Below are 18,823 nucleotides of genomic sequence, written 5' to 3'. Positions count from 1 at the left end.
ATCGTTTGTAGAGAATTCCGATTGGACAAAGTGCCACGCATGCTCAGATCAAATTACAAGACCAAAGCTATTGGCTACTAGCCTGAGCGTAGTCCCATTGTAACCAACGAACGTCATCACGTTCCGAACGATTGGATTTTCCGACAACTTTGTCCGACCGTGTGTATGCAACACCAGTTTCGGACAAAATCCATCAGAAAAAATCCGATGGATTTTGTTGTCGGAATGTCCGATCGTGTGTACAAGGGCTAACCGATATAAGCCACAGCAAAAAATGGGACAAATGATCTCTGCCGTCAGAGGAAAAAATCAGGGTCAGTCCCAGGCTCAAAAGAAGTTCTGGGGTTGGAAACCTAAAAAGCAGAATCCTAAAGCTTCATGAAGAGGCAATCCCCCCTCACCAAGTTGGGGGGAAGACTTCTGCAGTTTTCAAAAGTCTGGAAAGTGGAAAATCAGGACAGATGGATCATCTCCATGGTAACGCTGGAGATGACCCATTTGTCCTGAATTTCCTCTTGTAAGCTGGAATTTCAGGACTTTCCACCATCTCGCTTCCTGAGGTCAAGTGTTCCCAAAGATCCAGAGAAAAGACAATCTCTGTTTCTGGTACTATATCGATTAATATCTCAAGGGGTGATCATACAAGTCCCCACAAATGAGCAAGGTCTGGGGTTTTATTCAAATCTTTTTATGGTCTTATAGATCTAAAAAATCTAAATCTGTTCCTGAAGATCTGCTCCTTTTGCATGGAGACGATCAGGTCAGTAATTTCTATCCTTCTAGGAGGAGAACCTCTGGCATCAATCGACATCAGGTATTCATATCTGCATGTCCCTATTTTCCCCCGCTCACCAAAAGTTTCTGCGGTTCGAGTTAAAACAGCAGCATTTTCAGTTTGTAGCCCTGCCCTTCGGGTTAGCCACAACACCCCGGGTGTTCACTAAAGTGCTGGCCCCACCTCTAGCCAGTTTAAGGGCACAGGGCATAACATTTGTCTAGCAAACCTAGACAATCTATTACTAATAGATCAGTCGGTGGCTCGTTGGAGCAAAGTGTACACACTACAACCAACTATCTGAAAAATTTGGGTTGGATTCTCAACCTAGATAAATCTTCCTTAATACCGCTAAAAAGGCTGGAGTACTTGGGTCTGATCATAGACACAGCCCAGGAAAATGTATTCTTTCCTCAGGCAAAGATCAACTCCATAAGAGAGCTGGTGTGGATGGTCAGGTCAAATGGCGATCCCTCCATTCGCCGTTGCATGAGGTTGCTAGGAACCTTGGTGGCTTCATTCGAAGAAGTTCCCTATGCCCAGTTTCATTCAAGATTGTTGCAAAACAGTATCCTGTTTGCTTGGAACAAAACAATTCAAGCTTTAGACTTGCTAATGCAGCTGTCCCCAAGAGTGTCCCAAAGCCTCACTTGGTGGTTATTAACCCAGAATCTGCTGAAAGAAAATTCTTGAGACCAGTCATCTGGAAAGTGTTAAAGACGGTTGCCAGCCTTTTAGGCTGGGGAGCAGTACCAGAAAAGACAACTGTCCAGGGACAGTGGTCAAGAACCGAAAGAACCTTTCCCATCAATATCCTAGAGATTCGGGCAGTGTGTCTGGCTCTAAAGGCCTGGACTTTCAGGTTATGGGATTGTCCTGTCAGGATTCAATCCGACAATGCCACAGCTGTGGCCTATATCAATCACCAAGGGGGCACCAAAAGTCTCACAGCGCAGAGAGAGGTGAACCATATTCTAACTTGAGCAGAAAGAAATGTTCCGTGCCTATCGACAGTCTTCATTCCGGGAGTAGAGAATTGGCAGGTGGACTACTTGAGTCGCCAGCAGTTATTCCCAGGGGAATGGTCTATTCACCCCAACATATTTCAGGCTGTTTGCCAAAGATGGGGGAATGCGGACGTAGATCTTCTAGCGTCCAGGTTCAACATGAAGTTAGTTAACTTTGTGGCCAGAACAAGGGATCCACTTGCATGCAGAACGGATGCGCTGGTAACCCCGTGGGATCAGTTCTCACTGATCTATGCATTTCCCCCTATTCAGTTGCTGCCTCGACTTCTTTTCAAGCTGGAAAGAAAGCTGGTAACTCCGGTGGCACCAGCATGGCCCAGAAGGTCATGGTATGCAGAAATTGTAAAGATGGCAGTGGAGGGACCATGGTCCCTCCTACTACGGCCAGATCTGCTCTCACAGGGACTGATATTCCATCCTTCCTTACGGTCTCTAAATTTAACAGCTTGGCTATTGAAACCCACATTCTGAAGAAACTGGGCTTTCCGGGTCAGTTATCTCTACCCTGATTAATGCAAGGAAGCCAGCTTCCAGAACTATATATTATAGAGCATGGAAGGCTTATGTTTCCTGGTGTGAATCCAAGGGTTGGCACCCTCGGAGATGTATCATAGGCAGAATTCTTGCCTTTCTACAATTAGGGGTAGAAATGAGATTTCCCTTGAGTACTATTAAAGGCCAAGTCTCAGCTTTATCTGTCTTATTTCAAAGACCACTTGCTACTCATTCTTTAGTCCGGGGTTTTATACAAGGGGTGACGCAGCTTAATGTGCCCATCAAACCTCCCTTGATCCCTTGGGACTTAGTTTTGTCTGTGTTACAAAAACAGCCATGTAACCCAATACAACATATTCCCCTAGTCCTTCTGACAAGGAAGTTGGTATTTTTGGTTGCTTTATCCTCGGCAAGGAGGGTTTTGGAATTGGCTGCTCTTTCTTGTAAAGAGCCATATTTGATTTGTCATATGGACAGAGTGGTGTTACACCCTCGTCCAGACTTTTTGCCAAAAGTAGTTTCAGGTTTTCACCTGAACCAAGATATTGTCCTGCCATTGTTTTTTCCAAAACCATGTTCCAGGGAAGAAAAGTCACTACATTGTCTTTGTAACGACACCTTGAGTATGAAAGGGGTTAAATCCGTTTAGGACATTCTATTTCCGAACACGAAGGCACCTACCGAACACTCCAATCAGCCAAACAAGACACCCATACGAATAATTCTTTCCCCCCCAAGTACGAGACGAGGCTCTGTACGGAGGGTCAAACAGGAATCGGACTCTATTAGAACCAAAATTACAAGTCTTTATATACAGTTAAAGACCTGTACCTGTACGGTTTAGGAGATATTCCCCTCGCAATGCGCCGCTGACTGCAGCGGCACATGCGCACAGGGGATTCTCGGCTGGAAGTCCGGCTGACTCGGGACCCTGCTGGGAAGAAATCGACGATATCGCGGCTCTGGCCACTCACAGCGGCGGAGCCACGATACCCGGAAGAAACGCAGAGGAAAGATGTCAGCTCCCTCGGCGTGGATCGGGCCAGATGTCGGGGCCTCGTTCTAAGGTAAGTATTTCAGTCGGAGGAGGAATCCAAGTTGCTGATCAATTGGCTCAAACTGCGAGCGATCAGGCTATGCCTCTCCACATGGTCTATAAGACTTCGAGGGCGTCTGATCAGGATCCAGTCAGACAACACCATGGCGGTGGCATATGTCAATCACCAAGGCGGAAAAAGAAGCTCGGCCGCCGCACGGGAGGTCGCTCACATCCTTCAGTGGGCAGAGCGACATGTACCGGCCCTATCGGCCATTTACATCCCGGGAGTGGAGAACTGGCAGACGGACTACCTAAGTCGCGAGATTCTGGACCCAGGAGAATGTGCGCTGCATCCGGAGGTGTTCAGGCTACTGTGCCTGTGATGGGGCACATCAGGCGTGGATCTTCTGGCCTCCCGTTCTTAATCGGAAGGTGCCGAGATTCGTGTCCAGGACAAGAGATCCTTGGGCAGAGGCGTCACACGCGCTGGTGGCTCCGTGGGATCAGTACCAGCTGATCTATGCCTTTCCTCCGCTGAAACTGTTACCACATCTGCTCCACAAAGTGGAGGCCAAGGGGATTCCAGTAATACTGATTGCCCCAGATTGGCCCCAGCGTCCCTGGTACGCAGACCTAGTGTGCCCGGTGGCGGACGCCCCATGGGGACTGCCGTTATGAGAGGACCTGCTGTCTTAAGGTCTGATTCTCCATCCTGCTTTACCATCGCTGGTTTTAACGGCATGGCTATTGAGAGCCAGGTGTTGAGAAGCTGGGGTTTTTCAGACTCTGTGATTCCAACTATGCTAAGAGCACGGAAATCTTTTTCTCTGAACATATATCATCATTCCTGGAAGGCCTACATCTCCATGTGTGAGGAGAAAGGATGGCGTCCACGCTCCTTTTCTATATCCAGGATCCTACTGTTTCTACAGCAAGGAGTAGACCAGAAATTGGCTTTAAGCTCCAATAAAGGACAAATTTCAGCTTTGGCTGTCTTTTTTCAGCGGCCCCTGGCGTCTCGCTCTTTCCCTGGACCATGTCCAGGGAATGGCCCTCCATTCCCTGGACATGGTGCGAGGCTCTGAGGGTGTATTTGTCGCCTACGGCTCCCTTTTGGAAGTCAGACTCTTTGTTTGTTTCGGTGGCTGGTCCGAAGAAAGGCATGGCAGTCTAGTCAGCCACCATTTCCAGGTGGATCAGACAGATTGTAGTACAGGCCTAGGCCTTGAAGGGGCAGGTGCCCCCCTTTCCGATCACTGCCCACTCCACCAGGGCAATAGTAACGTCTTGGGCCTTCCGACATCAATCGTCTGTCGCTCAAGTGTGTAAAGACCTGGTCGTCTGTTCACACCTTTACAAAATTCTACAAGGTAGATGTCGGTGCATCGGCTGATGCCTGTTTTGGCCGCAAAGTTTTGCAGGTGGCTGTGTAATTGCGATTGCACTTCCACTTTTTCCTGTTTTATTGGTAAAAAACAGTACTTTTTAGTAAATGCACTGTTGCATTTGTTACCACAAGTTTTGAGGAGGTTTGTAGGTAGTGACTCCCAGATTGAGGAGCACTCTGTTTTTTTGTGGGTAAAAAGTTCTTTGCTGTTCCCACACTCTGTTTTTTGTGGGTGAAGTTTTATACTGGTTCCCACATGCCTTTGTGGGTGAAATTTTTATGCTGTTTTCCCACCCCTCGTTTTGCCACAGCTTGGAGACGTCCCGATGGTATAAGAAAGGAGCTGTGTCAGTCAGTGAACGTAAGAGAAAATAGGATTTTTTGTACTCACCGTAAAATCCTTTTCTCTGTAGTTCACCAACTGACACAGCACCCACCCCTCCTATTTTTTACATTATACTGCTTGTTGATGTACTGAGGCTGCAGGAGGCAGGCTGGGGGGTTGTTACCTAAGGGACTGCCCCTTTGGGTGGAACTAAAAAGTTCTAGTTTTGTTATAACATATTAACATGTTCTGCCTAGTCCTCTCCTGAAGGTGGCGTAACAACCCAATTTTATAAGAAAGGAGCTGTGTCCGTCAGTGAACTACAGAGAAAAGGATTTTACGGTGAGTACAAAAAATCTTATTTTTTTGTTAGTAGCAGTTTAGACATGAATGGCTGTGTGTTGAGTTATTTTGAGGGGACAGCAAGTTTACACTGTTATACAAACTGTACACTCACTACTTTACATTGGAGCAAAGTGTAATTTCTTCAGTGTTGTCACTTGAAAAATGTGAGGGGTGTACTCACTTTTGTGAGATAATGTGTGTGCGTGTATGTATGTGTGTGTGTGTGTGTGTGTGTGTGTGTATATATATATATATATATATATATATATATATATATATATACACACATATATACACACACACATCTATTTTATTTAGTGTTCATATTTTATTGGTTTGGGGTCTTTGCAGTGATAGTACTTCACTTGTATGACATGGCTATAGATGGATTTCAGAGCTGTACTTAAATTCTGACTTTTCTCTGCAGGAATCCTTTCCATTGAGCAGCTGATCAGCCGGGTGGGTGTCATTGGGGTGACACTGATGGCCTTACTGTCTGGCTTTGGTGCTGTGAATTGTCCTTACACCTATATGTCCTACTTCTTAAGGTACGTTGTTGTCCATTTGCTATTGCCAGTCCAGTTCTGGTTCTTCTGAGCTTTTTGTCATACTTTTTGAGCTTTGCTTAATTACTTCTTTATTGGGCTCAGTGGACAGTCAGTGTCCTGCTACCTGAGTTCTGTTTCGTCTGAACAATTAAAGTGTTACTAAGCCCAGGACTCTGCATTCACTATATGTGTTCTCCCACAGTACACAGAACATGGAAGTGCAATAGTTTTAGTAAAAAAAAAAGCAAAGGCCCTGCAGATTAAATTGGTGGGTGTTGCGATTTTTTTGGAAAATGCACACTTTCTTTATCGTACACCTTCAGGTGATGGACACTGGCACACCCAAGACAGGAAGTTTACTCCCTATATAACCCCTCCTCCTACCAGGAGTACCTCCGTTTTTTCACGAGTGTTGGTCACGAGTGAAAATGTGCTCTGAAGAGCTCCACTGGAGGGATCCTTACTGGATTTAAATAGCCTCCACAGACCGGATTCATCCAAAGTGCCACTGAGGCCAAGGTGGATGGTACCTGGGCCTCGTATTAGAAGAACAAGGTTTTGCCTGTAACGCCTCTCTTTGGAGGGCTGGACACTGGGACCCAGTGCTTTGGTCATGCTCACATTTTCCTGGCGGGGTGCTATACGGGTCCAAGGGACCCGGTCCTTGAGTGTTTGTTAAACATAACCCGCCGTGATGGGTGAAGGTTGGATCAGTCTGATAACAGCAGAATCCTGCGGCGGTGAAAAGGTAAGTGAAGAAGCCTAGGAACTGTAAAAAGTCCACCTAGGATTTTCTTCTGAGTGGAATGTTGTAATGCATAAAATATCCACTAGAAGGTGTAAATGCACATACCTTATTACGTTGCTTCTCAGCTAACTTTGTGTTAGCAGCAGACAGTATGTTGGGTCTCAGTCATCAGGAGCAATGCAAGGGGGGAGTCCTGGATTGCAGGGAAAGTTAGCAAGTGGGTAAACCTTACTGCAGCTTCTCCCCCCTGGAAAGGGGAAGGGGTAGGAGGCTACAATAGCTTGTTTGTAATCGCCCCCACCCACTCCACCCCCCAAGGCAGATCCGAACAGCGCCGCGCGCAGGAACTAATGTAATGTAATACATTGCTATAAGCAAAAATAACGTGTACATTTTTCTAAAAATAAATCCCGATCACTTCCTCAGAGTAGTACAGTGTTACTATGGTCAAATTATATTTCTCTGGTCACTGTGTTATAAAAAAATAAATAAATAAACCATTAAGAAAAATATATAATTAAAAAATAAAAACAAAATTAAAAAAAATTACTTTTATATTATAACTATTATAAACTTTTATTTTATTTTATTTATTTATTTTCCTTTTGGATAGAGTGGAGAAGGATTAGAGCACCTGCCAGATTTGTTATTGCTGTCTGTGCCCCCATTAAGGGAATTCCCCCTCTATATTTCTTCCGTTTACTGTTACCCCCAGAACAGGAATACCTTCCAATGGAGACACTAGTTCAGGATTTCCCTCACTTTGGAAGGATTTCCCCTCACTTCCTGTTTTGGCTATGGGACAGAAAGTGAAGTGATATCTCCCCAATGGCAATACTCTATCATACCTCCCAACTTTCTGAGATGGGAATGAGGGACACCTATCGGCAAAAGCATGCAGGCATATGACACACCTCTTGACATGCCCTCTTAAAGGAGAATTGTACAAAATTTTTATTTTTTTTGTTAAACCCACAAGTGCTTTTTTTTACCACTACTATTCCTTTATATTGGCTTTTAAATTGTACAAATGCAGAAATTTAGAAATCAGATGAAAGGTTTAGCGCTGGGAAACACTTTTTGATAGATAAAAAGTGCATTTTATATACAACTATATAGATCAGACCAAAATGAGGGACAAATGAGGAGGAAAGAGGGACAGAGGGGCATTGCTCCAAATCAGGGACAGTTGTGAGGTATGCTCTATGCAAAATAAAAACCTTTACCTTTAGCTCTACCTTACCATAAAATATTTAGGCAGAACTACTAGATTTACTATAATTCTGTTTTTGTTTTTTTTTTCTTTGAAGGAATGTGACAGAGGCAGACATTCAGGCCCTAGAGCGAAGATTGCTGCAGACGATGGACATGATTGTCAGCAAGAAGAAGAGGTAATACAAAATGTCCTCTAGAGGGCAGCAGCACACAGTATTATAAATCGTCCACTATATGGCCAAATTTGTGGACACCTGCAGAGCGATTTCTGTTTGTCAGATGCGATTGCAATGCGAACGTTAAGAAATCTCAGCTGTGCCCAAGCCAGTTGCTAATGAGCAGGGCTGATGCTCCTTAACAGGAGGAGGGTCACTAAACCCAGGAACCTGCATTCACTATATCTGGCCCCCCACAGTACACAGAACATGGAAATACAATTATTTTAGTAAATATAAACCACTAAATACCTTTTACAATACCTTTTATTTTATATATCTCTACACTATTGTTTTGTCTTTCATTTGTATCTTAAACTGAATGGGTTGTTTTACAGGGCGATGTTTACCATCCCTATAATAGAGATAATAGGATTGCACTTTATTCACACTGCTGTCCCTCCGTCCATTTTTCTTTCTCTCCTTCTCTCCCTCTCTCCCTCTCCCCCTCTCCCCCTAGCTGTGAGAGGCAGCCTCATTGAAAGCAATGGGAGACTGTCGGCTCTCGCAGCTAATCGTGGCTACTCGCATGTAATTGCCCATGTAAAGATCATATTTGAGTGATTGGCCCTGGCCGATCGCTGCATGAATGATCCTTCCCCGCAGCATGAACGATTACATGCAAGTGGCCACGATTAGCTCCAAGATCCGGCAGCCTCCCATTGCTTTTTTTATGAGGCTGCCTCTTGCAGCTAATGGTGGAAACCTCCGCTGGGGTTCTTGCATCCAATTAGAAATTGTTTGAGCTTTCAACACTTATTGTGTAGAATGCCAGCTTTGGTTGCTGGAGCTGCTGCTTTCCCTGGACTGGCTTGCATCCTGGTCATTTATTTTTGCTTCTCCTGAATTTCTTCCATCTTCCGCATCAGGTTGTTCTGGATCAGTCCCCTCCTGTTCTCCCGGATCGTTCCCTTCTGCGTCATCAACATTTGGCTGTTCCGGATCAGTCCAATCCTCCTCTTCCGAAAACTCCTCCTCTTCCGAATACTCCCCCTCGCCCATTTCCACATCAGTCTCTTTCGGAGTCAGCATGTTTCCCTGATAAAAAAAAAAAAAATAGAAACAATATTAAAAGTCGTTCTTTTACAAAAATAAGTAAATCCTACCTAGAGGTCTATTTCTGAAATAAAACAACATATATTTGGATGAACGTCACAAGCATCCGTCCAGCCAACAAGAATTCTGACCATATTATGCCCAGTACATGGGGTTGATTTACTAAAAGAAAATAGACTGTGCACTTTGCAAAGTGCAGTTGCCCTCTGTAAGTGCAGTTACTCCAGAGCAGGGGTAGGCAACCTTGGCCCTCCAGCTGCGCTGAAACTACAAGTCCCATGAGACATTGCAAGACCCTGACAACGTTTTTTTTCCGACTGATTTTGTTCTGAAACTGGTGTTGCATACACACGGTTAGACAAAGTTGTCGGAAAATCTGATCGTTCGTAACGTGACAACGTTATTTCGTTATTCCCAAATAAGCTGCGCTATACTGATCTGATAAATGCTAAGTGAAGCAAATAAGTGAATAAATAAAACATAAAATCAAAAATTTAACAGAATGCAAACAGGGAAATGCATATACTAATGTTCAGATATTAGTCCATCATCCCATCAACAAAAAAAGTTATTGCTTGTAATCTCCAACGTGTTTTAAGCACACCACACCGATATAGGAAAAGTGTCAGCAGAGTTTGCAGGAGAAAAGAGGACTTCCACCACCAACACTACTGCCGCTTACCAGCTACACTGATCCCATCTCAGAGACCAGATATCGCCAAATCAAAAACACTTCCTCTGAGCCTGGACTGCATGGAGGGTGTATCCCCTTTAAGTGCTTGGTTCAGGTGGTTAGAAGAATCCTACGGCCACACCGCTCATTGGTTCAAATGGTTTAGAAGAATCCTACGGCCACACCGCTCGTTGCCCAGCACATATAATAACGAAAGGAATCGCCATAGTGTGATATAGTCATGAAATTTAATAAAGTAAAAAAGATTGCACTTACATCAAGTAGAAAAAAACTTCGCTTTTAAAAACAAACAGATTCGCCGGCCGGCTTAGTAACGCTGCCCGTCGCTTCCGGGTCCAGCGTAGATCGCGGTGACGTCAGTGCGTCGCTCCTCCCTACGCCGTTTCGTTAAAGGTAACGTCTTCCAGGGGCACAGGCGAAACTTTATTTCGTTACAACGGGACTACGTTCAGGCGAGTAGCCAATAGCTTTGGTCTCGTAATTTGATCTGAGCATGCGTGGCACTTTGTCCGATTGGAATTCTCTACAAACGATCGGACATAGTCCGATTGGATCATGTTGTTGGGACATTTTTATATCCAGCTCTCAAACTTTGTTGGTCGGATATTCCGATGGAAACAGTCCGATGGAGCCCACACACTATCGGATTATCCGACAACACGGTCCAATCTGACATTTTCCATCGGATTTTCTGACCGTGTGTACAAGGGCATAGAGGCAGAGGCATGATGGGATTTGTAGTTTCTTCACAGCTGGGGGGCCGTGGTTGCCTACCCCTGCTCCAGAGCTTTGGCAAATGAGGGAGGAGTTCTGCTGACTTCCATCTAATCATGTGCAAGCAAAACTGCTGTTTATTTATTTTCTTTGCATGCAATTGGTTATTCTTTGCAAAGTGAGGCTTTACCTCATTTACTAAGCTCTGGAGCAACTGCACTTTAGTAAATCATCCCCTGTATGTTGATGCCCCTGTGGTCATCAGTTTCAGTTAGTGGAAAGAATGCATTTTTTTTTCTGAATTATTTTAATCAGGAAAAATACTGCATTATGACCACTAGATGGCGGTGGCAATCATATGGAATTAGGTAAAATATGGGCAAAATTTGTGATGGTTGGGCGAACGCATGTAATAATCGCCCTCCTTTTTATAAACAGACCACATACTGTAGATGCCAATACTTACAAAGCGGTAGAGGAGAAGCACTGTGATGATGATGATGATCATAACGAAACACCCAGTCATAGCAAGTGCAATACGACTGTTGTATGAGATCTGTTTTGAAAATATATCTTCCTTCAAAGCCAGGTCATTCTTGAGCTCATCTAAAGAAGAAGAGAAAAAAAAAAAAAGACACGTTAGAATCACCTAAAATCAAATTCTTTTGAAACTGAACTAGCAAATGCATTTTAGAGAGGAATGGAAGGGAGAGATTTCCATCACTTCCTGTCTGAGGAATCTGTTGTCAGCAGGACAAGAAGGGAGGGGCCATCTGCGATAATAGTAAAAACCTGACAGGGGATCTAATCTTTCCCCATTCTGTCCAAAATTGGAAAGAACGTTTTTTTAGCTGGACAAGGAATCGAAAATGTTATGAATGAAACAAGAATATTTTTTGGCAACGTCCAGCTTTATTCATCAACTTTGATAAAACATGAAATGAAAGAAAAGGGAATGAAAGGATAGAAATACATTTCTGTATTTATAAAAGGAAATCCGATGCAACTTACCTGTTAGTGAATGAGCGTCATTGGCAGGTCTTGCGGGTCGCACTGTGGAACAAATAGAAAAAATAAAATTTAATACAATCGATCAATGAGATCTATATAGACAGATGTACAAGAAAAATGAAGTAGAGACGAAAGTAAGAAAAGAGAGAAATGTATCCAAATCTGATTTTGCGCGACTTACCTGGCGCAATATTTTCAAATTGGGGCCCAAAGGATTCCGGGTTCTCTGATGGTTCCGACTCCGCGGAAAAGAAATTTTTGATTTTGGAGAGAAATCTTGCTTCTGTAGAAGAACAGAGAAAAAAAAATGATGAGAAAACTGCTTTGTAAAATGATTAATATGAATTTATTATCACTCTATAGCTTGCTGTCAGGCTGGTTCACACCAGGAATCGCACAGGTATGCTATGCGATGCCTATGCGATTTGAGTGCAGTGCGTTTTCAGCCCGCTCATTTGAAACGGACACGCACCGCTTTTGGAAACGCACTGAAACTTTATTGCATCGCACTTCTGTACCATGTAATCAGGTGCAGGCAAACCCAACCTACATTTGGGGTATCGTTAGCATTGCATTGACACCCGCTGCATATCGTAAGCGCAGTGCTGTTTTTGTATGCGGTTTTGTAAACGCACGCATAGCGTGAGTTTCCCACACCGCTTTTGGGTGTGAACTGGCACTTCCTATACATCAGCTTGCCACAGCCATTCATCTGATTTAAGACTCCATTTACACTTCACGTAGCAGGAACTAGCGTTCCCACTCACAATTTTGTGTGGGGGGGGGATTCATGCGAATCCACATGTCACGCATTCACTTCAATGGACGCTTTGAAACTCCTGCTCCTTTATAGGCGACAAGCTTCACGCGATTTGTAAAGGCACGTTTTGCCACAATCGCATCGTTATTCTGTTGTGAGACATTCGTGACAAAAATCGCACTGCTGTTTGGGGGGGGGGGGGGGGAAGCGCCATTTAGAGTGATTCGATTTGGAATCGGGGCGATTCTGCGTGTGATTTTAATTTGCCAAGTGTGAAGGATGCTGAGGGTCAGTCCACTGCCGGAGCATAGTGGAGCTCCGTCTACCAGGGTAGCGAAGGAACGGGTAAGTAAAACTGCTCCCTCCCCCCCAGTAAAGATGAGCTCCGGCGTGTTCGCAAGGTCCACGTGCAGAGCCCGCCAGGAAGTCGGCGCAGCGCTAATCACAGGCAGTGAGACATTTTCCTGATGTGCAGCTGCAGAAATCGGCAATGTCTCACTGCCTGTGATTAGCGCAGCGCTGCGTTCACTTCCTGGCCGGCTCTGCATGCGAACACGCCTGAGCTCATCCCTCCCCCCCCAGACATGACCAATCATTTAACCCTTGCAGAGCAGCCCCACTGACATTTTTATTTTTTTTCTTATTTTATTTTTAATATATTCATTCTACACATTTATGAAAAGCAGTGCTTCACAAATATGTGCATTGCTGTGTTTTGTGGAGCAAAAATAAAAAACAAATGGGAGATTAAAAAATAAGCTGGGAGCAAAGCACCTATCCGGGGAAAATCTCTGCCGGAGAAGATTAGGTAAACTTTTCTAGTAAGGAAGCCAATAGGGGAGATTTATTAAAACTGGAGAGTGCAAAATCTGGTGCAGCTCTGCGTAGAAACCAATCGGCTTCCAGGTTTTATTGTCAAAGCGTAATTGAACAAGCTGAAGTTAGAAGCCGATTGGCTGACACTTCTGCATCAGATTTTGCACTCTTTAGTTTTAGTAAATCAATCCCAAAGTGTAACATGATGACTTTTACTAAAATCTCAGACATTTCCTAACTTTCCAATGACCATCCGGAACTTACTATCCTGTCAGCAACTTGACAGCCGCTAAGAGAGCGCTCATCTGCTCCTATGGTGTCGCTATCTTACTAACAGAACCGGCAAGGTGTCGCTCCGCGGCCTCCACCTGCAGGCGAGACTCTGACACATTTTGGCCAACAGGGGAGAAACTTTTTAATTTATACAATTTTTTTTTCCCCCCCAGCATGTCAGTTATCTCCAATCCGATTCCTACCCCCCGCAAGTGTTGTGTGCTTAACCTAAGATATCTCCATTGTGGCATCAACAACCAGATATGCAATGATATATTAAATCAAAAGCTTTATAAATTCAATTTTAATCATACTTTTTGCGCGCACCCTCCGTTCTTCAAGGCTCCGGGGTGGTCGTGTCGTTGTCTCTGTAAAAGAAAATATAATAAAAAGAACAGATGTTAGACCGTACAAAAGAATTACATTTGAAATGTCAGTTTTAATCATCTAGTATTAGTTATAGTGAATACTGCGGTGGAAATTTACTAAAACTGCTGCAGCTGTGCATAGTAGCCAATCAGATTCTAACTTCATCTTGTTCACTTATGCTTTGGAAATAAATCCTAGAAGCTGATTGGTTGCTGTGGACAGCTGCACCAGATTCTATGTGCACCAGTTTTAGTAAATCTCCTCTCCCCCCCATGTGTCTTTATTTCAGCAGTGAGCTGCCTACCAACCACCCCCCAACCGACCGTATTGGGGAGAGGCAGAGGATGAAGACCCTTACCCGACCCCTTATAGACCAGGCAGTTCACACTTTATTCCTAACAAAGGGGTATATTTACTAAAGCTAGAAAGTGCAAAATTAGTCACAATTCTGCAGAGAAACCAATCAGCTTCCAGGTTTTATTGCTAAAGCTTAATTAAACAAGCTGAGGGGTTTCTCTGCAGGAATTTTGCCCTCTCTAGCTTCAGTAAATAAACACCTAATGCTTCAACTTTATACCTTGACATCACATAAGCCGCCCAATGCGGAGACACAAGGCACTGGGAAGTAGAGTTGTCCTGCTGACTTAAAAGGCTCAGACCATACACCACACACTGCATCAAATTGCTGTCAATGGCTGCCATCCCTGAAGCAAGCCTCTTCTAAAGATGATGCACAAGAAAGTCCGCAAACAAACAGTTCGCTGAAGACAAGCAGACTAAGGACATGGATTACTGGACCCATGTCCTGTGGTCTGATGAGACCAAGATAAACTTATTCGAGGTGAGGAGTACAAAGACAAGTGTGTCTTGCCTACAGTCAAGCATGGTGGTGGGAGTGTCATGGTCTGGGGCTGCATGAGTGCTGCCGGCACTGGGGAGCTACAGTTCATTGAGAGAACCATGAATGACAACATGTACTGTGACATACTGAAGCAGAGTATGATCCCCTCCCTTCAGAGACTGGGCTGCAGGGCAGTATTCCAACGTGACAATGACCCCAAACACCCCTCCAAGACAACCACTGCCTTGCTAAAGAAGCTGAGGGTAAAGGAGATGGACTGGCCAAGCATGTCTCCAGACCTAAACCCTATTGAGCATCTGTGGGGCATCCTCAAAACGGAAGGTGGAGGAGCGCAAGATCTCTAACATCCACCAGCTCCGTGATGTCATCATGGAGGAGTGGAAGAGGACTCCAGTGACAACCTGTGTAGTTCTGGTGAACTCCATGTCCAAGGCAGTGCTGGAAAATAATGGTGGCCACACAAAATATGGACACTTTGTGCCCAATTTGGACATTTTCACTTAGGGGTGTACTTACTTTTGTTGCCAGCAGTTTAGACATTAATGGCTGTGTGTTGAGTTATTTTGAGGGGACAGCAAATTTACACTGTTATACAAGCTGTACACTCACTACTTTACATTGTAGCAAAGTGTCATTTCTTCAGTGTTGTCACATGAGAAGATAGAATAAAATATTTACAAAAATGTGAGGGGTGTACTCACTTTTGTGAGATACTGTGTGTATATCTATCTATCTAAAAAAAAAAAAAAATATATATATATATATATATATATATATATATATATATATATATATATATATATATATAGCGCCTTCCTAAGGGCCCTTCAACATATAAATGGACAGCTGCTACACAGTAAACCACAGCTGTCAGTTGCAGTTGCAATGAGCTGGCAGAAGGGGGTGGTGTGGTGCACAAGTCAGCGCATCACACAGTTCCTTTTTTCTTTAAAAACTTTATTCAAAGTGTACAAAAGTGACAGATCGTTAATGTCACTGTAGCAGAGTGCTCCGCGGTTCTGTACAGTGACATGCGATGATGTTCAGTGTGCTGCTCTAAAATGTAGGATGTCTGCATTTTACCCCAGATTACTGCAACGCAGCTCGGGGCTCCATTTCCATGTGAATAGGACACACAGACAAAAATTGGTTTCTGTGGGTCCTAGCGGCGGCTGGTGTTCTTCCAGTGCGGAACCATGCCAGTCACCGCACCATTAGATCAGAACTCAGCTTTCCCATCAACCACTTGCTGCATGCTTCACAGTACATTTAATGTGGGTGGGCGGCAGCTGCAGGCTAAATGACATACTGGTACATCGCTCAGTACATGTGCACTGGCGTGCCCTGGGGCATGCAGTGGTGGGATCCCGTGAACGGCACAGCGGATCAAGGTGCTCGGTACCCATCGACTGTGAGCTGTTAGCATTTGAATGGTGAAACAACACCAGTTTTTTTGGGCACTCTAGAAGTGAGCAGAATCAATGCGTATGAGCCTGGAGGGGTTTAGTATTGCCCCATAGTGGTGGTTTACTCTCATTATAATCACTATTCTTTACTCTAGTAAGCTAGAGATGTAGAGTCATACTGGTGGAACGTGTTTAAGTGTAGATATATCACCACTGGTGTGGGAGCGTGTTATATTCACTCTGCCGGTCAGAAGTCATTCCCGTAAAAGAAGCGGCTATATATACTTACCTTTCCGGTGGCCTATGTGTGTGAACACCGCTAGGTGTATGAATACCTTCTCCTCCCATCACATGTTATGGTTTCTCGCGCTCGTACTTCACTACAGGAAATACATGCGGGCAGATGGAACCACAGCATCTGACCCGGCAACTTGGGACCACCAGAAAGGTAAATCCATAACCTCGTCTTTTTACAAGGCATGGCTTCTTAGAGTTTTGAGGAAAGTAGAATAAAGAGAAATATTATCCTTACCATAATCCTTTTCGGGAGTGGTGGCGGTATTCGCTGGTTTCAGCTCTGCTAGGACTGTAGCAGCCAAGTGTTCGTTGTCTTTGGCTTCTTTTATAGAACGGAGCACCTCTTCCAGGTATCTATCTTTAGCTACATAGAAGAATATACCATTAGTATTGCAGTACGTTTTGCTATCATATGCTAAATTAGTATCTTTTTATTTATTAACTTTTAAGGGGTCATATGCACTTGCTATGGGGGGGCACTCATGCATGCTCGCTCCCGTGACTCGGCCCCGCCCCTCTCGTCACTGGTTTTGATTTACAGCAGCAGTACCTAGCGGCTCCTGCTTGATGCATCTGAGCCAGTGAGGAGCCAGAGCCTTGGCTCTCGTGCACATAGCTGGATCGGGATTGGATATGTATTTAGGAGGGGCTGCGGGGGGAGCTGCACTTAGAAGGTTTTTTTTTATCTTAATGCAGAGAATGCAGTAAGCTAGAAAAGCTTCTGCCTTTAGATTCACTTTAATACAGATGCCGGTGGATGATACCACAGCGTGGGGGGGGGGGGGGGGGGGGTTCATGCATTTGACCCAGAGGCTAGGGATTGGCAACTTGGTGGGGTTTCAACGCATGCCCCACAGGAAAGGTAAGTATATAGCCTCTTCTTTTACATAACTTGCTTAACCCCCTTTTAAGGACCGTGTCACGCCGATATACGTCGGCAGAATGGCACGGCTGGGCATATCAACGTACAGGTACGTAGCCTTTAAGACACGGCATTGTTGGCGAGCTCTGTGAGTGTGACCGTGGGTCCCGCATACTCGATATCCGCCGGGAGTCCCGCGATCGTCTTACGGAGAGGAAGAACAGGGAAATGCATTTCCCCGTTCTGCCTAGTGACAGGACACTGATCACAGCTCCCTGTGATAGGGAGCAGTGATCAGTATCGTGTCACACACAGCCCCTGCCCCCCACAGTTAGAACACATCCCTAGGACACACTTAACCCCTTCAGCACCCCCTACTGGTTAACCCCTTCACTGCCAGTGTAATTTTTACAGTAATCAGTGCAATGTATGGCACCGATCGCTGTATAAGTGACAATGTTCCCATAATGGCATCAAAAGTGTCCGATGTGTCCGCCGTAATATCGCAGATAAAAATAGCTGATCGCCGCCATTAATAGTAAAAAAAAAAAATATATATATATTATTAATAAAAATGCCATAAAACGATCCCCTATTGTAGACGCTATAACTTTTGCGCAAACCAATCAATAAACGCTTATTGCGATTTCTTTTTTTTTATACCAAAAATATGTAGAAGAATACGTATCGGCCTAAACTGAGAAAAAAGTTGTTTTTTTATATATTTTTTTGGGGATATTTATTATAGCAAAAAGTAAAATGTATAACTTTTTTTCAGAATTTACGCTATTTTTTTTGTTCTTAGTGCAAAAAATAAAAACCGCAGAGGTGATCAAATACCACCAAAAGAAAGCTCTATTTGTGGGGAAAAATTTTTTGTTTGGGAGCCACGTCACACAGCCACGCAATTGTCAGTTAAAGTGGCGCAGTGCCAAATCGCAAAAAGTGCTCTGGTCTTTGGGCAGCCAAATGGTCCGGGGCTGAAGTGATTAAAGCGGAGCTCCACCCAAAGGGGGAAGCTTTGCTTGTTTGCATCCTACCCCCTCCACTGTGGCATTTGCATTTTTGTTGGGGGGGGGGGGGGGAGTTACCTGGTTTGACAAGCTCCCTGCTCCCACTTTTGGGTAAAATCCGCAATCTACAACATGTCCGGCCCCTCCTCCTTCTCCCCCCCCCCCCGCTGCCTTCTGGGACACACAAAGGTCCTAGAAGACGCCGGGACCATTCAGAAAGTGCAGCGTGACCCACCAATGCCCAGTAGGAAACCGGCTATGAAGCCTGAAGCCTTCACTGCCGTTTTCCCTTACGATCCCACGCCTGCACCAAAAGCCAATCGATGAATCAGCTTGGGGTGCCCACATCGCGGATTCCTGGACATTACATGGGTAGGAGGTCCACTTTCATTTTTGAGGGCCTCTTTAAAGAAATGGAAGGTAGAAATAATAATCTTACCATCTGTGTCTCTTCCGGATAAAATATTTCTCCTGTTCTCATCTCCTCCAAGAGAACGAAGCATCCCACTTAAGGGGTTTTTGGGTTCTAAAGAGAAAAAAAAAAAAGAGAAAAAAAAATGCCATTAGTAT

General features: G+C 44.5%; 1 protein-coding gene across 1 annotated transcript in view; it reads left to right on the top strand.

The window, feature by feature from the left end:
• The window catches only part of GPR89B (G protein-coupled receptor 89B), a 106,530-nt gene that overhangs the window by 25,704 nt on the left and 62,003 nt on the right, over positions 1-18,823 (top strand). Inside the window, exons 7-8 of the mRNA XM_077479789.1 lie at positions 5,822-5,942; positions 8,001-8,081. Of these exons, the coding sequence (XP_077335915.1) occupies positions 5,822-5,942; positions 8,001-8,081 (202 nt within the window). The remainder of the gene's footprint in view (positions 1-5,821; positions 5,943-8,000; positions 8,082-18,823) is intronic.

This window comes from Lithobates pipiens, unplaced genomic scaffold (assembly GCF_037356315.1).
Source record: "Lithobates pipiens isolate NorthernLeopardFrog02 unplaced genomic scaffold, aLitPip1_a1.2 Scaffold_16, whole genome shotgun sequence".
NCBI lineage: Eukaryota > Metazoa > Chordata > Amphibia > Anura > Ranidae > Lithobates > Lithobates pipiens.
This window is presented reverse-complemented; position numbering and strand designations above follow the sequence as displayed.